This window comes from Amblyomma maculatum, chromosome 6 (genome assembly GCF_055883805.1).
Source record: "Amblyomma maculatum isolate TAMU_Amacu chromosome 6, ASM5588380v1, whole genome shotgun sequence".
Lineage (NCBI taxonomy): Eukaryota > Metazoa > Arthropoda > Arachnida > Ixodida > Ixodidae > Amblyomma > Amblyomma maculatum.
The window spans coordinates 124415054-124441933 of record NC_139349.1 but is presented as its reverse complement, the minus strand read 5'-3'; the positions used below and the strand labels follow the sequence as shown (position 1 = coordinate 124441933).

The following is a 26880-nucleotide window of genomic DNA, read 5'->3' as shown; positions in this document are numbered from 1 at the left end:
GACAGGTTCCGTAGAGCAATTCACTGCTCAGAGTGCAGTGCGGCCTTTGGCAACAGACACCATGGTATGAAGAATCAAGACATTTTTCGTGATGCAGGTGAGGTGCGCCGGCTCTAACGTTACTTCAGACATGCCGAGGGTGGCGTCGAGGGAGGAAACCTGTACATATACAGCCGACGATGGAGGCCCAACGGTATCTACAGAAATACAAAACGTACTCACATTACTACACGAGCCTTTCATCAGACCAGGTGTAACCGACTTGCCCACGCTAATATTATGTTTATGTTTTGTAAAGTTTATGTTGCGGGCGATAGTTCTAGGGACCGGCTCACTTCTTCGCGAATGATCAGACGGATCATGGAGGCCAGATCACCAGACGATGTACGTCCTCAGCGTCAACAGCAGCCACCAACGTAACGCCAGGCGAACGTCCAAACTTGGTTGTTATTAAGATGCATTTGCAGCGTCTCGAACGTGCGGAAATGCTGGATCACATCTTCCATTGAATCAAGGCTTGACTTGCCGATAGGGAAATTATAAATATCTATGGCAAACTCTTTAAGCAGATGGCCAACTTAGTCATCTTCAGTTATGCGAGCATCGACAAGCTTACACTGCTCCAAGACTTCCTCGATGCATTTGGTGCACGTTCCGCCAGGAAGCTGAACTCTTTTGAGAGAGCGCTTGTTCAGCTCGCTTCGTCTTCCCGTCAGAATCTCCAAAGCACTTTTTTATCTCTTCCACAAAGCGGTCCGAGGTGGTGAAAGTGTCCTCGATGTTGTCGTACCACGTTAGGGCTGTGTCGTTAAGCGCGAAGACTACTTTAGCTAGCTGGGCGGAAGAGTCCCATTGATTGTAACGGCTCACCATCTGGTAGTGAGTGGGCGGTTCAAACTGGGAATCGAGTGTTCTGGATTTCTGGTGACCATATCCCCAGCACCTCCACCAAGTGCGCGGTGGCAGGAGCGTGCTCTGCCCCGACTTAAAACGGTTCGGGCAGGCTAATTCTAATATCACCCACCTATATGAAAGGTGTGCCCCAAGTTGGCAGCTCCTGCCCATGTTATAGAGGTAACGTTAATTAAAATGCCGTGGCAGGCTGATTCTTTATGAGGAGGATTCTTTATGAGGAGGCTAGACTGAAATAGAACCTAACCTTACCAAATAAATAAATTACACCTCTTCACGGCGCCTCTTCGCGGTGTAGCTGCGGCCACCCGAGGTCTTGCTTTGACTGTCGTAGTATTGCTTTCGTAATAAAATACTTCGACGAAAGGCCTCCCATGTTTCTTGCGAAGACGCCTTATTTTGAGGTCCTGGTACGTTTCGCACGGCATGGCCCCCCGCTAAATCTATGTCCATTAGACTGTTAATGACGTGACAGTCTTCGTTACAGGTTTCAAGAGTTGAGAACTAACCATCTCACTCAGTAAACGATGTCAGGCCCATACCTTACCAGCCGCTGGCTAGCGGTACAACACAGGAGTCGGGAATAACAATTATTGCATTTAATAGAGGATCACTCCCCCCACTCCTTAGCATCGGTATTAACAACAAAGTACGCGGCCCATCCGAGGTGTAAGAAATATTAGCGTTAATACTGAGCTACCAAAATGCCAGCTGAAGGGAAATACAAGGACAAATTTCGGGATATAAAATTACTAATTCAGAACAAGATATTGCAGAGTTGAGACGCCTTAGCTTTTCGACGAAGTCGAGATCCTGTCTAACTTCAGGCTCGCTGTCGAAGACGGCTCCCTATTATCCAGGCCAGGCACTGTAAAGGTCCAACCATTTCCGGGTAGACTAAAACCACTCGCGCAGAGTTTAGAGTTTACCAACACACCGTTACCCTGAATCCTTCCTCCAGGCAGCTGCACACGACAACCTAGGCAAGCAGTTCATGTGCGCGTAGGGTTAGTTGTACACCCACAGGAGGCACAGAAAGCAGTAACGGTGGAACAGGCCGCCGGACAAGAGGTATGTGCGAAAAAACGAAAATTCGCTGCGGGGAACGTCGCGTTATCAGCGGCGTGAAGACGGCTTGTTTAAATAAAAAGCGAAGAGCAACGAGATGGGAGTCAGGTAGCGAGGAAGCCGGGCGGGCCATTTCTTCATCCTTGGTGCCGTCCATTGCAGTTGCCTTCACTTAGCCAAAGCGTCTTGGCCACAGCACTGTACACCTAACAATGATGAATCAGGTAATGACTTAATCCACGGTGGTCAAAACTGGATAACGGACACTAGAAACGAAGTTTATTCCTGAGTTGGTTCATGGTGGCAATGTCGCCCAATCAGACATGACTTGTAATGACAGCTCTCGTGGCAGTAAAAGTGAGAGAGAACAAGGGGCTGACACCGCGCCTGAATATTAGGAGATACGTTCAAGCACCCAGGCGCCTATTCTCGTCTCTCTCTCACTCTCTTTAGGTCCGCAGACGAAAGCTTCCTGACGTTTCTACGCTGTAGACAATGCCACGTAGAATAAATACACCGGTGCTTGTCCGTATCCACATTAGCTTACTGTTTAGTGTAAAGACCGTATTATTTATACAGCTAAAATTGTTCATTTTCGCTTAAATAGTTTTTGGACCGCTGCATATCCATATCGTAACAGATAAAACAGAATACATATATCGTAAAAGCGTATATAACGAATACATATCACAGTGACTGTTGGGCTCAGCAAAAGCAATATGCAACCTGGATGCTATAGAAGATTTGTGCGAAGACACCTTGCATAACCGTGAGCGTGCGGCGCTGTCCGGTGCCGAAGGTTTCTTGCTTAAGGAATTCCATCAGTTTCAGGCATTATTAAGGATAACCAGTGATGTGTTATATTTTAAGTGCGTTTTGTTTCTCTTGTGTGCATCAATATGTTTTATTTATTAACGCCGAGGTTTTATGGAGTTCGTGGCACCGAAATAAAACCTGTGAGTGCTCGGCGACCGTCCAAAACAATGATTTTGGATTCTTAACATGATGCCACCAAATGAAGGAGGATACAATTAGAAGAGCGGGTACTCGAAATGACTACACATAATTCCATAAAATATTTCGGTGCCAACTCCGGTATTTGGGATTGAACCCGGGCCTACTGCGTGGCAAATGAGCAAGCGGCACATACGACAAATTCTTATTGATCCAATGTTGTTAGAGGAGGGCCCAGAGAATATCTTTTGGAGTGTGCAACGCATAAGTAAGTGTGTGGGTACTGCACTATATCGTAGAATAAAACCGAAAGCAAAGATGGAAAAGGTGCTGTCGCGTTGATTTATTAAGACAGAGCTTAATCGACCTCCCAATTTGTTTTGGATTTTTTAACATACGAGATTCTTGGTACCGTTTATTGTAATGTCGGTTCGTGATAGGCTTCTAGTTTGTCATACAAAGGTCCCTTACAGTGACATTGCGCAGCAAACACCGGCTCCTTTGCCACTGGGTCGCACGATTGGCATAATCATTGGCTCATATTTGTAGCACCCACACTCGGTGACGGTTGAACAAGACGAGCCTAGGTCGAAATGTGCGTGGTGAATAACACGGCGTACAAAGAAGAAAACACCAGACTCGCTTTCTAGCTGAGTGCTCGTCCGGGAGGCTAGACTGAAATAGAACCTAACCTTACCAAATAAATAAATTACTCCTTTCCAAAGGCGTGCTAGATAACTACGAGTGGGTGCTGTCTGCCAGCCATGGGGGGGGTCACCTTGTCGCAAAGTGTCCTGTCCTGAAAAGATTCATTGCGGCGAACCGACATAGCCCCATGCATACCTCGGATTGGACATATACTGCCCCGATTGGCTGAGCACTCTCAGGTCTGCAATCTTGCGAACTCTTTCCTTAATTAATCTGTTCCAAAGTGCCTTGTATTGTATTTTTATTTCCTTTCATCTGCAACATTGGATGCTGCGAACGAAGGCTAAAATTTTATCTTTCTTTCCGATACACCTTTATCCGTTTTTCCTATTGTTCCTAGTTTTAATGTAACATTTTAGGCTTGATTTTTTCTAGCCGTTCAACAATTGTACTTGCATTCCCGACTGCTCTGCCGTGGCTACGGTCGGTGAGTGATCATTCGTGGCCCTATCGCCAATTAGCTATTCGTTGGTGCATCAGACTTATGCCGAATTCGAGTCGGAGAGCAGGCACACTCTAGAGCACTTCGAAACTGCTCTCAAACAAGCAGGCGCCCTCCAATGGAAAAGTAGGAGTAGAATCACTGGCTTCCAATGATTGATTAGGAGGGCTTTTCCTCCGCTTAGAGCAGCCGACAGCACTCTCGGCTACTATCTCGTCTAAAGAGAGTGTAGAGTAAGTCACATGGCGCAAAGCTTCATATCCGCGCCATCATTTGTTTTTCTTAAGTCGGCGATGCTCAAAATGGCTTCTGCAAAGCGGGAGCGCTCCGCGTGCTCTTCGAAATCAAGCGAATTTGCGTCAGGAGTAGAACGCATTGCTCAGGTGCTGTATGCATGTTTGAGAGTCAGTGCTGGTATCGAAAGGGCCAGAGAAGGCGAATCGCTGCGCTATGAGAACAAAGGCATACAAAACAAGCGGGTCTTCACGAAGCGTTGGCCTCTCCGCGGGTGGCAACTGTGGCCACTGCGGGCAGGCGGAGAATGATAGGGAGAGAAGTGCGGTTACGTGATCGTGGCGCACTGCTCTCGACACGCAGAGAGCGTTCCTGTTGGAGGAAAGTTACACCGTCGCTCGCGTGTTTCTGTACTGCTGTGCAATGCTCGCCGCCTCTGTTCTCGTCCCTTTACCGAATGCGCCATTAGCACTCGGTTAGAGCTTCTTGTCCTTCTTGTCATAAAAACTAGAGTGCGGGGACCGTTGGCAGTGCCTTTTACTCCGATTGTAATTGTTTTTACCAGTGGGTTGTAATTGCTTGTTTTTCACAGTTTCACGAGAGTTTTTTATACACCACAAGAAACAAGTAAATGCGGAAAAAAGTGCCATCTTTATTTTGAGCAGAGTATGTAATTATGTAAATGAAGCGAGAATATGGAGTAAGTTTGATAGCTCCGCGAAACAGAGGCTATTATTGAGGTGGCTGATTTCTATTTACACACTGAGTTCCGACTGTACTTCTATGCTAAGCCCGTTATACTTTGTGGCACGGGCAGAGGCTCTTTGTTTTTCTGTCCTTTAGCATGCCTCAGCATAATATATGTACTTCTATGCTTATCTTGTTTCTTCGGGAAATAGAATTCGCAGAGGATTGGCCAGTGCAATATACCATTAGCAATAGCTTGAAGCAATGTAAGGGGGGGGGGGGGGCTTCGACGGCCACAGGCTGTGCGTAATAACGTGAGGTAAAATATAGGCAGTGGCAAGAATAATAAAAATGAGAAATTGTAAAACTTTCCAAGGTAATAAGAATAAAACGTAACTTGAAGAAAACCAGGTTATTGAATTCACCTAGACAATGCTTTTTCCAGAGCTTCCAAAGTATGTGTTGCTGAGGGACATAAATTATAAGAGATTAAACCGAACTCCTGCCTCAAAGGCCAGCATGTGTCATATGTGTTCAATAAACAAGTCTTAAGAAATGTGAACCCATTTTCACAGAAAAAACAAACGTTCAAAATGTTTTTATTTGCCTAACGTATTAGAGCTGTCACCTCATTTTAACTCTTCTTGAAGCGAAGCGTTTCCTGAAATAATAAACCTCGACGCACGCTGCCTTCCTCCTAGTGTACCGTCAAGGTTCGGTCTTGTCTTTTGCGTGTGCTTGAGATGCAGGAGCCGGCATTTTGCAATCCACTTGGCTGAAACTGTGGAGACTTTGGCCACAAAGAGTGTTGAAGCGCTTTCGGCAGTTCTCGTCAGGTTGGGTTATTTTATCGTCCACCCACAGCATGCAATCTCCCGTCTTTAGTTGTGTGCTGTCCGCACTGTTAGTGTTCCGTTGTTCGACGTGAACACGCTCTGCAAGAAGATTGGTCCAATTTGAGTGCGAACACAGTGTAAATTTGAAGAATATTTATATCTAATTCTGTTTGAACAATGTAAATACGCAAGTAGAAATTGTGTTGCCTGAAAAGGTCATTCACGTTTTCCATTAAACAATTTGAAGAAAAGCCAACAATGACTATGCATATTCTCAAATCCTCGAAGATAAGAAGCGGTCTACATGAACGAATAATAAATCTTACAACCAGAAAGACAGTTGCAGGTTTTTATATCCGCACTTCCCTAGCGTTCTGCGGGATTTTTAAGAGCTGATACTTTTTATTGTGTTCCTTGTTTTCTTTAGACGCTAATTTTTGGGATCAATCTTAGTTCTACGAAAGGAAGTTAGGTGCACCGCAGTAGATATCTTTACTATATGCCCGCTTCCATGAAGACGAACATTCTATATAAATTACAAGGGCCGGACTCGAGTGGCGGCAGAGGCAGGAACTTGCGCACATGGGTGTTTCCTCTCTGCCACCGCTGTTAAATAGTAGCGCTGTGACCCATGCACTTGTTCTTCGCGGGCGGAAAGGCGACGCGTTTGCTTTGGGATGTTGCTTTTTCTGCACATCACAATGTAAAAGGACTGTTGTCGTCCAACCATGTGACAGAAGGCTCAGGCATGATTTGTGAAACCACGCACTAGTTTTATAATCGTTCTTTATTCTAACCAACAAGCGGAATCTTGAGGAGCATACAGAGACCCAATGGTAATTTTGGCTCAGCATGGGGAGGGAGGGGGCATGGGAGATCATGGGTTCGTCGACCGTGAGTCATCCTTAAACCTTATAGCTGTGGTTGTGTGTCAGAATCTTGCTGAAGAGCCAAAAACATAGTACAGCTCGGACGTAAAGTAAAGATAAATCATCTGGAACCGTGTTCTCCTTCACTCAAGAATTGGTGAAAGGAAACATCGGCAGCCTTTTCATACCCCGACTTGCAGAATAGGGCGCAGCAGTAGTTCTGGACACAGTAACCTCTAAGCAAAAGGTTAGTTCGGACTCCAGGAAGTCGCTTATTCCTAATGCAGACGCATTACTTGCGCAGCCAGGCACACATCATTCAGAGAATCGCATATGACAGCAAAGGTAATAAAGTTCAAATATGCTGCAGGAAACGTATATCCGGACCGAATGAAATGCCAAACCTACATTGCGGCCGGGAAGGCCATCTGCTGCCGTGGAGACAGGTTTTTTGTCAAAGACTAGCCGCAGAGGAACATGTGGCGGCCAATATATGTATTCGTTAAAAGGCTTTCAGGCATTTTATTTACGAGGAAGGTAATGAACTCGACCAGTTGCTCCGAGGCGGTGCGCGCGCCTCGTATCAGGAAGTCGGGTTACGCTGATTTTTTAAACTCGTGTGAATAGTCCTTGCAGCATCTGAACAATCAGCCTGATGTGATGACCGATAAGTGAAGCCGCCTGAAAATTGTTCACGAGGGGAGTCAGACAGAGCAGTGTCCAAAAGCGGACAAATACCTTCGCTCTGGCACCCATTGAGATGGTGCATACAGGCGAACTACGTGATATCCTAACTCAAGCACTAATTTTAACAGGCTGGAAGAATTCAATGCGTCGCAGAAAACAATGGATGCAACGGAAACTGCATGCAACGCGTCCGTAACGGCTAGCCAACAAACCTTAGAGACTAAAAGTGGTTATGTGATAAGTCGTGCCTTTCTGCATCCTTGACATACAATTTGCGTGAACGCGCTTTCCTGTCATATCATGCAGGAACCAAGGTGGCCGCGGAAAAAAAAAGCAGGTTTAGTGCAACCCAACTTAGTCAAACCTAGAACAGTGCTCTGCAATTAGGTTGTTTTTTGCTGCGCACAATAGTTACAGCAAAGAATTGGTCTTTCAGATGGAGTTTTGCCTAAATCATGCAATGTAAGAAATAAGAACACAGTATATATTGCTGTTACCTGAGCCAACACTGAACCAGCTTCATACATTTAAAAGTCAAAGTACCTAAGTTCCAAAATTATTTCGCTCACTTAGTAAAATGAACATATGAGTAGGGCAAACTCCACTCCAACTGCCACTCTGGCTGTACCAAACAAACCTGCTTGTATTTATCCTTACGTTATTCATCGGTAGTCGAATGATACAGCGAAAAGTTTGCAAGAGGTTGCGATGAGTTTGCATATGCGATATGGACGGAGAGGACGTGAAAGAATCAACACGCTGAGTCTGTATTCCGCGAAGATCTTGATTTTTTTATAACTTTCAGCATCTGTTCTCATCGGCATGAACCAGTCTTCGCGTCCACTTAGTACTTGCTAAAAGGAATAAGCATAGGAACTAAATAAATGTACAAGTTGTAAAATAACAGCCGCAATATAATATTGTTACTTAGCTGTATTCGCTGTTCGTGATGAGGATGAAGAAATGAAACAGACTCCGAGAAGACTACGACGCTGAGTGTTGTGAAACCGGTGCCCTCATCAACGTTAGTTGTGCGGACAGCTTTGGGACTGTAAATCTTCCACATAACATCTCTTGGTGGAGGTGAATCTATTCGATCCCCTGTCACAAGCTGGATCTCCGCAGCGGCCGCCACATCGGAACCACCACGATGACTACCGACGCCTCTACCTCTACAGCCGCCGCCCCTGCTGTTGTAATAGCTCACCCCCGTGACCCCGGAACCTTCTGCGGGACCGACGACGTCGACGTAGACGACTGGCTAGCCTTATACGAGCGCGTGAGCAAGCACAACAGGTGGGATGCCACACTCATGCTCGCGAATGTAATATTTTACTTGGCTGGGACCGCGCGGGTGTAGTTTGAAACCCACGAAGACGAGCTAACATCTTGGGATATTTGCAAACAGAAACTGCACGACCTATTCGGCAAGCCTATTGGCCGCCACATTGTCGCCAAAAAAGCGCTCGCCTCTCGGGCCCAAACGTCTACGGAGTCTTATCTCACTTACATCCAAGACGTCCTGTCTCTATGCCGCAAAGTCGACCAAGGCATGCCTGAGGAGGATAAAGTCGGCCATATAGTAAAAGGCATTGCCGACGATGCCTTCAACCTCCTGTTGTGCAGGCATTGCTCCACCGTGGACTTCGTGCTACAGGTGTGCCGACGTTTCGAGCAGGCGAAACAGAGGCGCATATACCACCGTTTCGACCGGCTGCCGAACACGGCTGCTAGCTCCTCCTGTATCGATATCCCGAATCCTCGACCGCCTGCTAACGACAGCACTTTGACACGCATTGTCCGCCAAGAGCTTGAGGCAATGACTCCCGCGGCCTCACTGTCGCATACAACCGACAACATCCTGGCTACCATATTGTAGCGTGTGCAACAGCAGCCGCTAGGCGGCTGCTCATCGAGAGTCTCGTGCACGGACACGAAGTGCCCCGTGGCGTTCGAGAAGAAGCTGAAGTTAGCTGCCATCTCTCGGTGCTCCGACCCTGTTCTTCTGCGCCTGCTAGCTCAACCCCCCATTAAAACCCAACCTTCTGGTTACGGGCCTAAACGGCTACGTGACACTGGTGGAGGTGAGGCCTTGTTCTACATGTCTCGGGCCTCTCGCAGCCGCTCATCGAGTCCCAACCGGCTTCCGCTCGTATCTAAACCTGTTCATCGCTGCAGCCGTCGCCTCCGGGGTCTGGCGCCGGAATTCGCTCCTATACCTGAACCGACGCCAGCTGACCAGCAGTTAGAGACTTCTGCAATGGCCCAGGCAAGTGAGCATCAGTTGCTGCTTCAGCAGCCTCGTACGCCCCCCAGTTTCCATGGCGGTACTGGGGAAGATGTCGACGACTGGATCGACCAGTTCGAGCGAGTGGCGCAATTTAATCAGTGGAACCCGGCTCAGAAGCTGCGCAATGTGTATTTCGCGCTTGAAGACTGTGCTAAAACGTGGTATGAGAATAGGGAGGCCAGTCTTCAAAACTGGGATTCCTTTCGCCAGCAGCTGCGGGAAACCTTTGCCAACCACGACCGCCGTGATCGCGCACGCCGCCTCCTAGAAGCCCGTGTGCAACTGCCCAACGAAAGTGTGGCCATGTTCGCCGAGGACGTGACGCGTCTTTGCCGACGGGCTGATCCCGACATGACGGAAGCAGCGAAGTTGCGCCACCTGATGCAGGGTGTAAAAGAACCCCTCTTCGCTGGTCTGGTTCGGAGTCCACCTCAAACCGTCGCGGATTTCATCAATGAAGCTACCCTCATTGAGCGAGCCCTGCAGCAGAGATACCGGCGCACGGAGTCTGCCTGTGGTCAGCCCTTCAGCAGTGTGGCCACATTGAACAGGTCCACTGACGATCACTCTCTGCGTGAGTTGATCCGCGAGGTAGTTCGCGAGGAGCTCCTCAAGTTCAATCTTGGATCGCCTAACCCTACTGCCGTGGCTGTCACCGAAGCCGCGCGGGAAGAAATACGTCAGACATTGTCACCGCCTGAGTCACTGTCGGAGCCACGTTCTATGAACTACGCAGCGGCTCTTCGTCGGCCTGCAGTGCCTCCTGCGCAACAGCTTCGTTTCGAAGCACAGCCGCCGCCCACTTTGCAACCACCGTTCTACCAACCGTCCTACCAGCCGCCATCCCAGCAGAGCCTCGTCATGCAGCCGTCCGCTCCTCAGCCACTGTTCTACCAGCCGCCATCCCAGCAGAGCCCCCTCATGCAGCAGCCGGTTCGGAAGGCAGACGTCTGGCGCACTCCTCGCCAACGGCCGCTGTGCTACCACTGCGGAGAACCCGGCCACTTGTACCGTCGTTGTCCATACCGGGAACTCGGTCTTCGGGGTTTTGCTCGTGATTCCCCGCGTCCCCGGGTCGGCGAACGCCCTCCAGAAATCGCAGAATATCTGGCAACCCGTGCAACCTCTTCGAGCGACAGTACACAGTCTTCTCCCGTGCGCTCCTCGTCACCCGGCCGCCGTGAGTTTAATCATGTGCCGAGGCGCCGGTCACCAAGCCCACACCGGGGAAACTGAAGGCGGCGACCTCAGGGGGGCAGGTTGCTGACGAACGGAATCGATGTCCCGAAGACCCTCCCGTGACGACTCAGCCCGATGCTGTGACTACGATGCCTCCGCCGCCCCGTGAACCCGAAACTCCCAGTCAACCTCAAGCCGATCACGTTGTTAGCGCCGACCTTTCCGTTCTCGTCGACGGACACCCAGTAACCGCTTTGGTAGATACCGGAGCAGACTTTTCAATAATAAGCAAGAATTTCGCAGATCGGCTCTCCAAGGTTAAAACTGAATGGCTGGGGCCGCAAATTCGTACTGCTGGCGGTCACCTTATGACGCCGATTGGACGATGCACTGCCCGAGTAACCATCGCTGATTCAGCCTTTGTAGCCGTTTTCGTTATACTGCCGCACTGCTGCAAGGATCTCATACTCGGCATGGACTTTTTACGTGAGCATGGAGCCATTATTAATGTTCCTCGCCGAACTGTCACGTTTTCGACGCCTGCAAGGACGACCGCTGGCTCCGAACGACGCCAAGCACCTTTACGCATCGTTGACGCGGATGTATCTATGCCGCCACGTTCGTCTGCTCTCGTCACAGTCAGGTGCGACGACCAGTCCTGTGCTGCCGGCGTCGCCGAACAGAACACAGAGCTTCTGTTGCATCATGGAGTCTGTGTTGCACGCGGTATAGTTCATCTGACTAATGGTCTAGCTCACGTGCTGATTACGAACTTCGGGAACGAACGGCAACGCATCGCTAAAGGCACCACGGTAGCCTACTTTGAAGGTGTACTTTGAAGCAGCCCACGACTGCTTTGTTCTTGAGACCAACACGTCTGCAAGCCAAACGCCCAACTTCGACCCTGATGTGAATCCCGCTCTATCGCCGGCAGAGAAGGACAGACTCGTCGGGCTACTCTTTCAGTTTCAAGACTGTTTCTCATCCGCCTCCGCGGTTAAACAGACGCCCTTGACCAAGCACCGCATAATAACCGACGACCGCACCCGACCAGTCCGACAGAACCCCTATCGAGTGTCACCGCGGGAACGCGAAGTCATTGCTCAACAGGTAGACGAGATGTTAAATGACGGTGTCATACAACCATCGAAGAGTCCCTGGGCTTCGCCTGTTGTCCTCGTTAAGAAGAAAGACGGAAGTTTAAGGTTCTGTGTGGACTACCGTAAGCTCAATCAAGTCACAAAAAAAGACGTCTACCCGCTGCCACGCATTGATGACTCACTAGACCGGTTGCGCCACGCGCGCTACTTTTCATAGCTTGATCTTAAGAGCGGTTACTGGCAGATCGAAGTCGATGAACGTGATCGCGAGAAGACAGCGTTTGTCACGCCCGACGGACTTTATGAAATCAAAGTCCTACCTTTCGGATTGTGCTCCGCTCCAGCGACATTCCAGCGAATGATGGACGCAGTTCTATCTGGTCTTAAATGGCAGATGTGTCTAGTCTACCTGGACGACGTTGTTGTGTTTTCACCAACGTTCGAGGAACACCTCCAACGTCTCTCCGCTGTGCTACGGGCTATCAGATCTGCCGGCCTCACGTTAAAACCACAAAAGTGTCACTTTGGCTATGAAGAGCTCCTGTTCTTGGGCCACGTCGTCAGCCATCGAGGAGTTCGTCCCGATCCCGCTAAAACAACAGCCGTCACCAAATTCCCTACTCCATGTAACAAGAAGACAGTTCGCCGTTTCTTGGGCCTCTGCGCCTATTACCGCAGGTTTATTGAAAACTTTTCGCGCATTGCCGCTCCGTTGACACGTCTCACCCGGGATGATGTCACCTTCACCTGGACGGACGAAGAGCAAAAGGCATTCGACGAGTTACGGCACCGCTTGCAGACAACACCTGTGCTTGCCCATTTTGATGCGAATGCCGAGACTCTGGTTCACACAGATGCAAGCAACGTGGGTCTAGGCGCTGTACTCGTCCAGTGGCAAGACGGTGCCGAGCGAGTTATCGCATACGCCAGCCGGACTTTGTCCCGTGCCGAATCCAACTATTCCACCACCGAAAAAGAATGTCTGGCTGTTGTATGGGCGGTGATGAAATTTCGACCCTATCTTTATGGCCGGCACTTTCGGGTTGTAAGTGACCATCACTCTTTGTGCTGGTTAACGAACTTGCGAGACCCATCCGGACGCCTTGCACGATGGAGTTTACGGCTACAGGAGTTCGACATGACCATCGTGTATAAGTCTGGACGTCAGCACAACGACGCCGACTGCTTGTCCCGTTCACCTGTCGAGGCTGCGCGGGAAGACGAAGAACCAGACTTCCCCCTTATCGCAGCCGTCGACGCGCTCACTGTTTCGCAGCAGCAACGTGACGACCCGGCTCTCGCACCACTTATCAATTTTCTGGAAGCGCGCTCTACAGAAGTTCCCCGTCTCTTCGCCAGAACGCATTCATCGTTTTGCATGCGAAACAATGTTTTATACAAGATCAACTTCGCTTCAACGGGAAGAGATTACCTCCTCGTCGTACCACAGTCTCTTCGAGAAGAAATCTTACAGGCATGTCATGACGAGCCCACCGCGGGTCACCTGGGGTATGCTCGAACTCTGGCCCGAATTAAAAGGAGTTATTACTGGCCAAACCTTGCGGCCGCAGTACGACATTACGTGAGGACATGCCATGATTGCCAGCGACGGAAAACACCGCCTGTGAAACCGGCCGGTTTACTGCATCCTGTTCAAGTGCCAAGATACCCATTCGAACAAGTTGGCATGGATCTGTTGGGTCCTTTTCCAATTTCTGATTCGGGCAACAGGTGGATAATTGTCGCTACAGATTACCTCACGCGTTACGCTGAAACGAAGGCTCTCCAGCGCGGTACAGCCACCGAGGCAGCGAAATTTTTCATCGAACGCATCGTCCTGAGGCACGGCGCCCCGACAGTTATAATAACAGACCGAGGCACTGCTTTCACTGCCAAGCTACTGGAATCTGTCATGCAACTAAGCGGCACTACCCATCGCAGGTCAACCGCCTACCATCCACAAACTAATGGCTTAACAGAACGTCTGAACAAAACTCTCGCCGACATGATGTCCATGTACGTGGATGCTGAACATCGGTCGTGGGATAACATCCTGCCATACGTCACTTTTGCGTACAACACGGCGCAGCAGGAAACAACGCAAATGATGCCGTTCTCCTTATTGTATGGTCGCGAAGTTTCGACAATGCTCGAAGCCATGTTGCCCCACGACGCCCGGGGCCTCGAAGTTGGCGTCGAGGAGTTCACTCAACGCGCAGAAGAAGCGCGACAGCTGGCGAGGGCACGCATCCGGAACCAGCAAGGTCGAGACGCCCAGCGTTATGATCACCGCCACCGTGTAGTGACTTTCCAACCGGGTGATAGAGTGTGGCTTTGGACTCCGATTCGACGTCGGGGACTATCCGAAAAACTTCTGAAGCAGTACTTTGGCCCATACAAAGTGCTCCGTCAGCTGAGCGACGTCACGTACGAAGTGCTTCCGGACGGCTTTTCTTCTACTCGTCGCCAGCAGAAATCCGAGGTTGTCCATGTCGTGCGCATGAAGCCGTACTTTTCGCGAGGAAATTAGCGCACCGCCTACCGCATGTTTCTTGCTTTATTTTTTTTTATCTCTGCTTTCGAATTCATCAAGTTGACATTTATTTTTTTAGAGAGGGGGGTAATGTAGCGTGTGCAACAGCAGCCGCTAGGCGGCTGCTCATCGAGAGTCTCGTGCACGGACACGAAGTGCCCCGTGGCGTTCGAGAAGAAGCTGAAGTTAGCTGCCATCTCTCGGTGCTCCGACCCTGTTCTTCTGCGCCTGCTAGCTCAACCCCCCATTAAAACCCAACCTTCTGGTTACGGGCCTAAACGGCTACGTGACAATATCACTTATTAAGGCTGTTGTTCGCCAAGAAATTGCGAATATGGGCCTCCCTTCTACCAGCACCACCGACACCATGGTTTTCAGGACCTGCCCCTCCAGTAATTGCTGCCACCTCAACCAACGCCGGTTTCTCGCCCCGATATCGTTACTGCAACCCAAATGAATGGCGTACCCACGACAATCGCCCCATCTGTTTTACTTGTTCTCGCATTGGCCACATTTCCCGCCACTGCCGTAGTCGCTGGTACACGCCATCTCGTCAGTACACCTACGTTGACCGCCGCGGAGACTATGCCCCTCGCTATTCCCCACCTCGCCCCGACCAGACCCTTGCTGACCCCGGTTCCACTGTCCGTGCTGCCGACCGTTCACCATCCCCGCAAGCACGACGTTCGCGTTCTCCTCTTCCTCGCCGCGATTCGCCATCGTCATATTCTGGCCACGTACCGGAAAACTAGCCAATGTAGCTCCCGGAGGTGACGCTGCATTTATGACCCGGACTGAAAAACCTCTGTTGACCCCTGCCCTACAAAATAACCGCATCGACGTCCTTGTGGATGGAGTTCCCGTTTCTGCTCTAATTGATACAGGCGCCCAACTGTCCGTTCTCAGCTCCTCATTTCGTCGTCGCCTCAAGAAAGTCCTTACGCCAGCCGTCTCGTCCACAGTTCGCATCGCCAATGGCAGCCATGCTGCCGTGGTTGGCATGTGTACGGCGCGAGGTACAACTGCTGACCGTCATGCCCCAGTGTTGTTCACCGTCCTACATGAATGCCCCCACGATGTTATCCTTGGAATTGATTTCTTAACAGCCCACTCTGCCCTTATTGACTGCTCTAGCGGCCTACTTCGCTTGGACCTTCCGCTCTGCTCTGAAGACCCCTCCTGCTCACCCCGACTTCGATCAGCACAGTTTAGCCGCCTTCCTCCTGAAACTGCCGTTTACATCCCTATGTCGCCATTTCCACCCGTCTCAGATGGCGACTATCTCGCTTGTCCCATTATTGATGTCATGCTGCAGCGGCATGTCACCCTTCCTCATGTAATTGTGCACATCTCCCAGAACCGCACCACTCTCCCAGTCCTTAACTTCAGCTTTTCAGCTCAAGTTCTGCCCGAGGGAATTTCATTAGCTTCGCTGTCACCGATGACTGATTGTGCCATTTCAGCTCAGTCTACAGATCATACAACTGCCGTCCCTGCCAACACCCCTCGTCGTTCACATCGCGCCCTGATCCGCTTAACAGCATGATATCAGCTGATCTGCAACCTGAATTCGCCGCTAATTTACACAAGCTTTTGTTTACCTACAGTGACCTTTTTGACTTCGGCACCCGCCCATTGGGTCAAACGACAGTTGTAACCCACCGCATTGACACCGGGGACGTCAGTCCTATCCACAGGCGGCCCTATCGTGTTTCGCTTACCGAGCGACGCGTCATTCAAACGGAGGTCGAAAAGATGTTAACGAACGACATAATCGAGCCTTCCAGTAGCCCCTGGGCATCCCCTGTCGTGCTGGTCAAGAAGAAGGATAACAGTTGGAGATTCTGCGTTGACTACCGTCATTTGAATAAGATAACCAAAAAAGATGTATATCCTCTTCCGCGCATCGACGACGCGCTTGATAGTTTGCACGAAGCCAGCTACTTTTCATCCATCGACCTTCGTTCCTGCTACTGGCAGATTTCTGTCGACGAGAGAGACCGTGAAAAGACAGCGTTCATCACCCCTGACGGCCTCTATCAATTTAAAGTCATGCCTTTTGGCCTATGTAACGCCCCTGCAACTTTCGAACGGATGATGGACTCATTGCTGCGCGGCTTCAAGTGGACGACTTGTCTTTGTTACTTAGACGACGTCATTGTTTTCTCGTCCCATTTTGACAGCCACCTCTCTCGCCTTTCTACCATTCTGGAGCTATTCCGCCGCGCTGGCCTTCAACTCAACTCAAAGAAATGCAGTTTCGGCCATCGGGAATTCAAAGTGCTTGGTCACTTGGTTAATGTTTCCGGTGTTCAGTCTGACCCTGACAAGATACGTGCCGTCAGAGATTTTCCCACTCCGCGTTCATCCAGCGATGTCCGAAGCTTTATTGGCCTATGTTCCTATTTCCGACGATTCGTCCCGAACTTCGCAGTCCTTGCTCGTCCGCTCACCCAACTCCTCAAGAAAGACGTTTCATTCTATTGGCGGCCTGCACAAGTTGCAGCTTTCTCAAAGCTTATTGCTGCTCTAACTACTCCACCACTCTTGGCCCACTTCAACCCTTCCGCCAATACTGAACTCCGTACCGACGCAAGTGGCCATGGAATAGGAGCTATTCTCGCTCAGCAACAACACGGCCGTACAAGGGTGATTGCGTATGCCAGCCGCCTCCTCTCAACACCCGAACAAAATTATTCTATTACAGCGCGAGAGTGCCTGGCGCTTGTCTGGGCTATTACGAAATTCCGCCCTTATTTGTTTGGCCGCCATTTTACTGTGATAACAGACCATCATGCCTTGTGCTGGCTTTCCTCTCTCAAAGATCCTACTGGCCGTTTGGGGCGCTGGGGCTACGATTACAAGAATACACCTTTTCCGTCGTCTACAAGTCCGGCCGGCTTCACCAAGATGCAGACTGTTTGTCACGTCATCCTGTCGACTCCCCTATCCTACAGACTATGACGATGATGCATATGTCTTATCTGTCTCCGCCTTTGCCAACAGTGTCAAGGAACAGCACCTAGATCCTTCTCTGCATTCCATTATCCTCCGTCTTATCTCCGACCGCCCTGACCCATCTCTCGCCTTATGTGAGCTCCACGAGAACACCTTATACCGACGTAATATGCGACCAGATGGCACAGACCTTTTGCTCGTCGTTCCACAACACCTGCGTTCCACCATCCTTGAACAGTTCCATGATGCTCCCACGGCTGGTCACTTGGGTGTCTCTCGCACATACGACAGCCTGCGCCGACGTTTCTACTGCCGGGGCTCTACCGCTCAGTCCAGCAGTACATTGCCGCGTGTGAACTGTGTCAGCGTCGGAAGAAGCCCACAATTTTGCCTTCAGGTCATATGCAGCCGATACCCATACCAACTGACCCATTTTCCCGTATAGGCGTTGACCTCATTGGCCCCTTTCCAGTTTCCACCTCGGGGAACAAATGGATCGTTGTCGCCACCGATTACGCTACTCGGTACGCTATTACCCGAGCCATCCCGACCAGCTGCGCCACAGGCGTCGCTGACTTCCTTCTAGAAAACGTAATTCTTCATCATGGTGCTCCTCGCGAACTACTAACTGATCGTGGCCGCTGTTTCCTGTCGCGAGTGGTTGAGGAAATTCTCCGTTTGTGCTCCATCCGCCACAAATTCACCACCGCATATCACCCCCAGACCAACGGGCTGACGGAACGTCTAAACCGTACCCTCACAGACATGCTGGCCATGTATGTGTCTGACGACCATCGAGATTGGGACGTTCATCTCCCCTTTGTCACATTCGCTTACAATTCATCTTTCCATTCTACCGCTGGATACTCCCCATTTTATTTATTATTTGGCCGACACCCGTTACTACCCTTCGACACCTCTCTACCCGCGGCAGACGCCACCAGTACTTACACCAGTGATGCCGTCACCCGCGCTCATGATGCCCGCCGGAGAGCTCATGCCAGGCTCTCTGCATCCCAAGACTCTCAAAAGATCCGGTGCGACAGCCGCCACCGTGATGTCCACTACACTCCTGGATCTCTCGTTTTGCTGTGGCTCCCGTGCCGTCGAGTGGGCTTGTGTGAAAAACTTTTACCTAGTTACAGTGGCCCTTACCGTGTTTTGCGCCCCGTGACCAACGTTACCTACGAAGTTGAATCTGTGGTTACGAAGTCCACGTCCACAGCTCCAACCTCCGAATTAGTGCATGTGTCCCGTCTAAAGCCCTATCATCAACGTTCTATTTCGCTAACATAGACCGCACCGGGACTGTGCTTTTCCCGCGGGGGGGGGGGGGGGTAGTGTTACTTAGCTGTATTCGCTGTTCGTGATAAGGATGAAGAAGTGAAACACAGTCCGAGAAGACGACGACGCTGAGTGTTGTGAAACCGGTGCCCTCATCAGCGTTAGTTGTGCGGACAGCTTTGGGACTGTAAATCTTCCACATAACAATATATACCTTGTCTAGTTCTGTCAAACTGAGAAACAATTTCCTCTTGTGGTATTTTATTGCCGCCAGCTTTCTGAAAAATTTACGTATCTCGTTTGAAATTCACGCAGTGCAGGAATGCTCTGCATTTTGTATTAATACCATGAACAAGCCACCGGGCCACAGAAGCGAGCAGCCAGGGTCGGGTTGGTCCCCCGTACTCTTCGCAGCAGCGAAAAGCGCCACTCGCTTAGAAGCCCTCTCATTGTATTCGCGGCGGACCCTGTCTTAGAAAACGAAAAGCGCGCTCCAAGTGGTGAGGAACGCTTCGGGAAGGATGAAGGCCTACAAAAGAAGCAAGATAGGGACAGAGTGCACAAAGGCACTGAAGAGGCAAGGCTATCTGTAGACGACATGGACAATACCAAGGCGGATCCTTGGAATAGTGCGAGGGGAAGGGCGTGTAAACAGCGCTAGAACGGGGGCCGCGAACAGGTTCCGGAAGAAGAGAGGAAGAGATAGCTGCTCTTAGTCGTCGCTGACTGAAACATAAGAGGTGCAGCCGAGCTATCAGGGAAAGGTTAAAAAAGATAGCAGAGTTTGGATCAGGGTGCTTCCCGGAAAGACTAAGTCACGTGCTACATGTAACGACAGACGAACTGTAGCACAAATCTGTAGAGCGCAGCAAGGAAGCAGGAATCATTGATGTTTTAACGGTGACAGGGCGAGAGTTGTGGAGCGGCTGGGACAGGGAGGGGAAGATCTGCAGGCAGTAGCTCCAAGGTTGAAGATAGTAATATGAACAGTACTAGAGGTGCTCAGAAGGAACCAGGAGATTGGAATGAAGGTGGCCGGGGTCAACGGGAAATTAAAAAATTAAGGCGAGAAATGCATTTTAAGGTAACTGCTATCAAGAAGGAAGTACGTAGAGCAAGGCCGGGCAAGGGATTTCACTGAGATGGAATCCATTTAAGATCCGCGCTGAGATTGACTGGCGCCCGGAAGGTTGTGCGGTATATTTATTAGGAGGTCTGCAAGAATTCCGAGCGTAGGGCGTCACATTGAAACAAAAAAATGTCAGGCTTGAGAACCACTCCAACCAACCCACCAGAAGAAGACGAAGAAATAAAGCTGAGAAAAATAATTTTAAAATTTTAACTTCATTATCCAACAGATAAACATGCAAGGCGGCAGAAGTAGAGCAAGGTGGTTAAAGATAGAACAGGAGTGAGACATGGTCAAGCAGGTGTATATGCTATGTGCGAGACACAAATACGGGACCTGGAAGAACCACCGGGTACAGAAGGCTATGTTTGGGAAGCGTGCAATAGAAAGGAGAAAGGAGGCGGGGTTGGTATGTGTGTGTGTGTGTGTGTGCGCGTGTGTGTGTGTGTGTGTGTGTGTGTGCGCGTGTGTGTGTGTGTGTTTGCTTATACCAAAGGACCACTTTGCGAAGGGTAAAATCAGCTAGCAAAGAACATATCTGGGCTTTAGGAACAATAGCAGTTAAAAAGGTATGGGCTATGGGCAGCCTGTTTATTGACCGGGGACAAAGGCAAACTGGAAAACAGGAATATGGTAAATGTTTCAGTGAATATATCAAAGAATTTGGAAAAATTTTCGAATTGATTGGGTGATATGAATGGACACATTGAGGATCTGGATGGGTACACTGATGGCTACGGGAAGTTAATGTTAGAAATCTGTGAGCAGTTAACTGCTGTGAATAGAAAAGGAAATGTGAAGGCCAAATAACCTGACACTCTCGGATTAGGAAAACCATCGTTGATTATTGCTTGTTGTTACCGGGAATCTACAATAAGCTTCCGAACGTGGAAATAGATGAGGAAGGCGCGCACAGCCTGGGTAGTGACTATAAGCGTATTAGCCTGCAGATGGGACACCTTGGTCGAAAGAAAAAAAAGCCAGGAATCATAAAGAGCCAACGCAAATTTAACCGGAAAACAACGAGAGCTAATAGCATTCCGCATTGAGAAAACGATGTAGAAACACGTCATGCAGGAGTGAGTTAATTGTTGGAACATTAGGAGGACTCCTCGATGCTGGTGGAATAATGAAACTATAGTGAACTAGAATAGGTGTAGTGGGGCGAGGGAAGCGCCGCGCCAGCGGAGCGCGTGAAGTAGGCGGCGCCGAAATCTCAGGCCTCCGCGCGGCGGCGCTGCTGCGCCTTTCACTTGGCAGCCTCCTCATACTCTGGAGCTCGCTGCGATAGGCGCCGGCTTGTTACACGGGGAGCGCGCTCTGCCTTGGCGTGCTTTTTCAGTGTGTCGTCCTCTGTTATGCTGTTTAACATAGGCGTAATTCCCCAAATCCCATTGTCAGAAGACAATTCAGTGTACCCCGTGACTTTCTCCAGGAAACAGGTAGGGGCCATCCACTGACCGTACGAGAAACGGAACACTTTGTGCGGCAATCTTAGCACGTGCACGCATCTGCGTAGGGTACGCGCGCTGTTTTCAACAAGATCGTCGTGGGCAAGCCTTTTTCCGTACGTTAATTCATATGCGTCTTGATTTCATCTCTGCTGCGCTGTGCAGCCCATGATATTACGAGATGAGCAAACCTCGGCGGAGAAACTATTGTTTTGCTCCTGGGTGTAGGACCGGCTACAGTGGAGTGAATGATGCTCCGAAGTTATCATTATTCGGGGTTCCTGAAGACGAAGCAAGGCGCCGCACATGGCAGCGCAACTTGCACCGTGCGGACAAGCCCCTGGAAATGACGGATGCCGTGTATGAGCTGCATTTTGAAGAGAAGTATATATTAAGAGACTATGTGCATATCATCAACGGCAAAGAGGTGCGCATACCACGTGGCAAGCCATCTCTGACACTGAAAGTCATGCCTGGACTCACTGAAGCGCAAACAGATCACAACTGTTTTGAGAAAATGAGGGTTTCGTACGCCTTCCAACTTTTCGGGACAAACGTCCTGAGAGGAATGGCATTTTACAAGAAAGATATTGAAAGGAAATGCGGCTCCATCGAAGCTACGCAAAAATTCTTCACGTGAGATATACTACCCATGAATTACTGATTTGTCAGTCGGCATTAGCCTTGCATACAACGTTTGATTTGTGTTTACTTTTGTCTTCTTTTCAGGAAGATAAACAAACTGATAACGGCCATGACGTCAAGGTTTCCTGCCGAAGCACTCAGGCCAGCATCTCCATCAGCTGCCATTCTTGTGGACTTTCTGGACTATCTCGACAAGTGGGAAACTGGCACCTCTGGAAAACGAGGCTTTCTAAGCGATTCCACAGCGACTGGACTTAGAGTTACCCTGGCTAGCAAGCTATCATTGCTGCAGTACTTGACAGAGGCGCTTCGATTTAAGTACCTAATGACTTCGCGTTTGAGCACAGACCCTGTGGAGCACTTGTTTGGAATAATCCGGCAGTCCAGTGGATGCAATTCCCATCCTTCTCCAGAGCGTTCCTCATTTTATAACCTTGCTCGAAGCGTTGACGGGGCCAACGCCCCTCCAGAAGCGATAAGTGCCCTCCTGAACGTAAGTGACAAGGAGCAAACTAAAACCCCAAAGACCGTCGATGAGCTTCTTGCTCAAGGTAAACTAGACCAGGCTGAGACTTCTCTCGTTAAGGTGCCACCTGCAAATGACCAACACTTGCCATTAGTGGTAGAAAAGAGTGACTCAAGACTTATTTATTATATGGCAGGGTACGTGGCCAGAAAATGTGTCTTGAAACTTTCTTAACTGTGCGTCTTGCAAAGACATTCTTCTCGTGGAACCAAATGAGGCAGCAGTGCACCATCTCCCATCCGAGTATACAAAACATTGTGACTGGGGTGGACTTTTATACCCCTCGAAAGATTTGTACTGCTTCGTCGCTGAATTGGAAAATTTATTTACAGAATGCTTCAGCACTGGAGAATTGCACGCCAACAGCATCTCCGACGTGATATCGCTTGTGAGGCAAACATTCATTCATTCTAATGCTGTTGGGTGCAGTGTACACAAGGAAAAGATTAGCATGAAGGTGGTCTCTTTCTATGTCCTTACTCGCTTGCACTTTCTCGTCAAAGGACTGAACAGCGAAAATAGCGCAAAGCGAAAAAAAAATAAAGGAAAGCGAGCCAAACTTGCTAAGCTGAGCAAGAGTGTGTAAAATTCACGGCAGTCAGTTCCACCAATGCTGCTTTGCATTTTCTCGGAAATATTTGCTTATTATTGCAAATAAAGCCATTTTGTATATATTTCCAACGCAATCAGACTTTTCACATGCCTATGGGAGCTACATGCAGTGAACGCACGCCAGCCATACGTCACATGGAACGTTTATGACTTTACAAAAGAGGACTATCTGCCTTTCTTCCATAAATGTCTGATGTAAGATTAAACCTCTTAGAGCCCGAATAACTTCAGGAGCATTATACCTGCCTGATCACCAGGTACTCGCCGAGCTGCTGCGAGCGAGCGCTTGCTTGCCAGGTGAAGGGAGCGGCAGCGCCGTCTGTCGGCGTCGGCGCAAACAGCTTCAGCCCGCCGCCTTCCCTCGACCCACTACTCCTATTCTAGTTCACTATAATGAAACATAGCAGGCAATCGAGAGAAGACAGATGGCTTCCAGAGAGCATAGATAAAATAAGAAAGCGCAGATATCTCAAGAGGAAATAGATAGGAAATGGGAATCCAACCGGCAAAAGAAACTGAAATTGCAGATAGTGATGCAGAGTAAAATAAAACAGCCCAGTGAGCGCTGAATGACCGAAGTGCGCGAATTACATGCAGAGGTGGCAACGAAATCCTGGAGCTATATAACCCGTCTGGATAAGAGATATCATAGGGAACAGCAACAGATTCAGGACGCCAAGGGAAAACGTCTAGAGGATGATGATGCCCTAAGATATATACACCAGTCATCGCAGTATCATTTAGCGCAATGATGGAGTAATCTCCCTTGATGGAGAAACAGTACCAGATAGAATGAAGAAAAGGAGCTTACAACTGACAAATCTTAACTGAAAGAAGGCGGATACAAATATTCCAGTGTGTACAGTCATAAGAATAGATGAAATGCCAATCAAGCTAATAATGGGGTTGGTTCAAGAAGAAAGTACGCGTTTTTAAAAGCATTAGGAGCAGTCATAACAGAGAAAGAAATTCCGGATAGCCGGCGGCATAGTAGGATGTATATATTTTATAATGTACAAAGAGATAAGAAGAACATTATAATTCATTTATACCGTTACTTACTTACAGCCTGGCTATGCGTGCAGTGAAATAAAAATGGAGTGGTGGATAGAAGGCAATGTACTGGGCTAAGTGCATAATGGGTTAAGGAATAGTAGGTGCATAGATGATAGCAGAAATAGCCAGAGTGCAAAAGCAGACCACCCTATGTCGCCCTTGTGGACATAAGCGACGCATACGATGGCGTAAACAGGAAACTTCTGTGAAACATACTCAAATCTGAATGCATCGATAAGCAAGGTAATGAATTAGTCAAGGAAATATACACAGATAATATAGTTGAGATTGCATGTGGAAGGGGTTAAGAAGTACGTCTAATGTCGAGCTATGCAGAGGACTAAGGCAATGATGTCCGCTATAACAGCTGTTATTCATGATTTATATGAAAAATCTGGAATAGTCGGCAAGAAAGCAACCTTGGTTTTAATCTCTCGTATAGGCTAGGTGGAATGGACTTACAACAAACGCTTCCAGGATTAATGTACACGGATGGCATTGTTCTATTAGCCAATAGCCAGGATGATTTACAAGCATTGGTTAATATACGTGAATACGAGGGAGATGCAGACGGCTTTACTTTCAGCGCACGCAAGTCGGGCCTGATGGTATTCAACGATTTCAGTGATAAGAAACTGACAATACAAGAGAGTGAGATACCAACACTGGCAGAATATAAGTACCTCGGGGTAAGGACAAACGAAGGACAGATATAGATGGAAATACATAAACAGGTCACCAGGCCCAGAGGCGAAGGGAATCCCTGGTTATGAAGCAGCAAGCTTTTTGAAGGTACAAGAGATATAAAGTACTGAAGGGTATTTGGAAATTAATAATGGTACCAGGGATTACCTTGGTACCATTATTCATTTTTTAGGACTGCTGCAGCTGAGGCTCTAAGGGAGCACTTCAGCTGAGGCTCAAAGGAAGTACCTTTGCAAGACAAACAGAACCACCTTTGCAGGCTGCGAGGTTCGAAACGGGGTTTGGGCCCACTGCGGAGGAGGGGCTCGCAGCGGGGTTTACGGAGCTTCTCCCAAACGCACACCCCTGGAAAAGCCGAGCGCCAGGCCGGGGGACGCTTGTACCCATTTTTACCGGTGGGTGTTCGACGGTGGGTTTCGAACTAACCACCTCCCGCAGCCGAAACATACCCTTTTCCAGGGTGGACCCTTTTCCGCGACCACCCAGGAAGACTTTTTTTTAAAATAAAGTTGTTTCCATCCATCCTACCTTGGGGAACGCGGTTTTGTGCTCAAGGGCAGAAGTCTCGACGGAGTTAGATATCAATCAAAAATATGTTGGAAGGTTAGCACTGGGAAACCACGGCAAAACTACATGCGAAGCAGTACTGGGACACATAGGTTGGGGATCTTTCAAGGCACGAGAGGCTCAGAGCAAAATATAGTACGAGGAAAGCCGGAGGAAAACGGGCGACAGTAGTTGAGCAGCTAAAGTATTTAAATACTTATACCGAAAGGACATTGACTCAAAGTGACGGATAAGGACAAGAGAACTAACCAGTAGGTGCGTAGGAAGGCAGGGTGGAGAAATAAATAACATTCAAGGACAGGTAAATAACACAGGCTAAAAAATGTAATTGTTTGAATGATAACGAAGCCGACCCTAGACATATATAGAAAATGAATAACTCAGAATAAGAAGGAAATCTATGACAAGTCAAGAGGTAGCGGCCTTTGTTTTGAAGCTAGATCAGGATGTCGTAGAACCCGAAGTTACAGAAGGAAGTAAAATTAAAAAGATAAAACTTGTGCCCTCTGCGGTAGATGCCCAGAAAACATTGAAAATATTATAATGAAGTGTGGCAGTATCCATCCAGATGTCGATGCTTTCATAATCACTCTAGACTATGCCCTGGCGTTTAGGGGTAACAAAGCAAGTGGGAACGATTCGCGGCAAAGGTAAGCAAGAGAGGTTTGGAAGATTGGTGGATAAATAGCAGGGAGGGGACGCATGGAATCTAAACCGAAATTATACATGGGTATTTAAAGATAACCCGGAACAAAAAGGAAAGTCTATTAAAAGTTGATGGATTATCTGTCGGGGGCAAAAACGGAAAAAGACCAGAATTGAAGGGTGTGCCAGGAGACAGCGGTTTACCGGCGGCCGAACGGCGACTCGCCGTCGTGTGTGTTTGTGCGCGCGTGCGTGTGTGCGTACGTGTGCGCGCCGGGTGCTCTTCAGCGGATGGTGTAGCGTTTTTGGCACGACTGCTGCTTGCTGCTGCCGGCCGGTCGGCCCCCAAAGCGCCCAAGGTTTCAGACCTGGAGATGGGTACGCGCTGGCGGCCTAGTCAGGCGTGGACGCCCGTCTGCCCTGGAATTCGAGGCTACAGGAGGGCTGCGAACCGCCACCGAGGAGGCGCGGAGGATTCCTTTGTTACCGACACCACCGAACGAGCGCTGCGACAAAGCTCCAAAGGCACACACAAGCGGGGGGGGGGGGGGCAAAGTAAAGAGAAACAAGGGAATACCTGGAGAGGATAATACGGCGAACCGTCGGCGAAACTCAGTGGCTTGCAAGACGCCGAACGAAACGGCCATCGCTTAGAATTTCTGTACAGTTCCTTCCATGTGGTCGTTAAATCAGTTTGTTAAGTTTAATCGGAGTTTTTATTTTGTTACCAAAATATGACAACGCAGACACGCAACAACAGCGAAAAAAAGTCTGGTGCCGAAACCCGGGACTCGATCTGCTGT

General features: G+C 49.2%; 1 protein-coding gene across 1 annotated transcript in view; it reads right to left on the bottom strand.

The window, feature by feature from the left end:
* Window positions 1-5571: 5571 nt before the first annotated feature.
* LOC146186706 (uncharacterized) overlaps window positions 5572-26880 on the bottom strand; it is an 83287-nt gene continuing 61978 nt past the window's right edge. Inside the window, exon 5 of the mRNA XM_084605722.1 lies at window positions 5572-5940. Within this exon, the coding sequence (XP_084461848.1) occupies window positions 5714-5940 (227 nt within the window). The 3' untranslated portion in view covers window positions 5572-5713. The remainder of the gene's footprint in view (window positions 5941-26880) is intronic.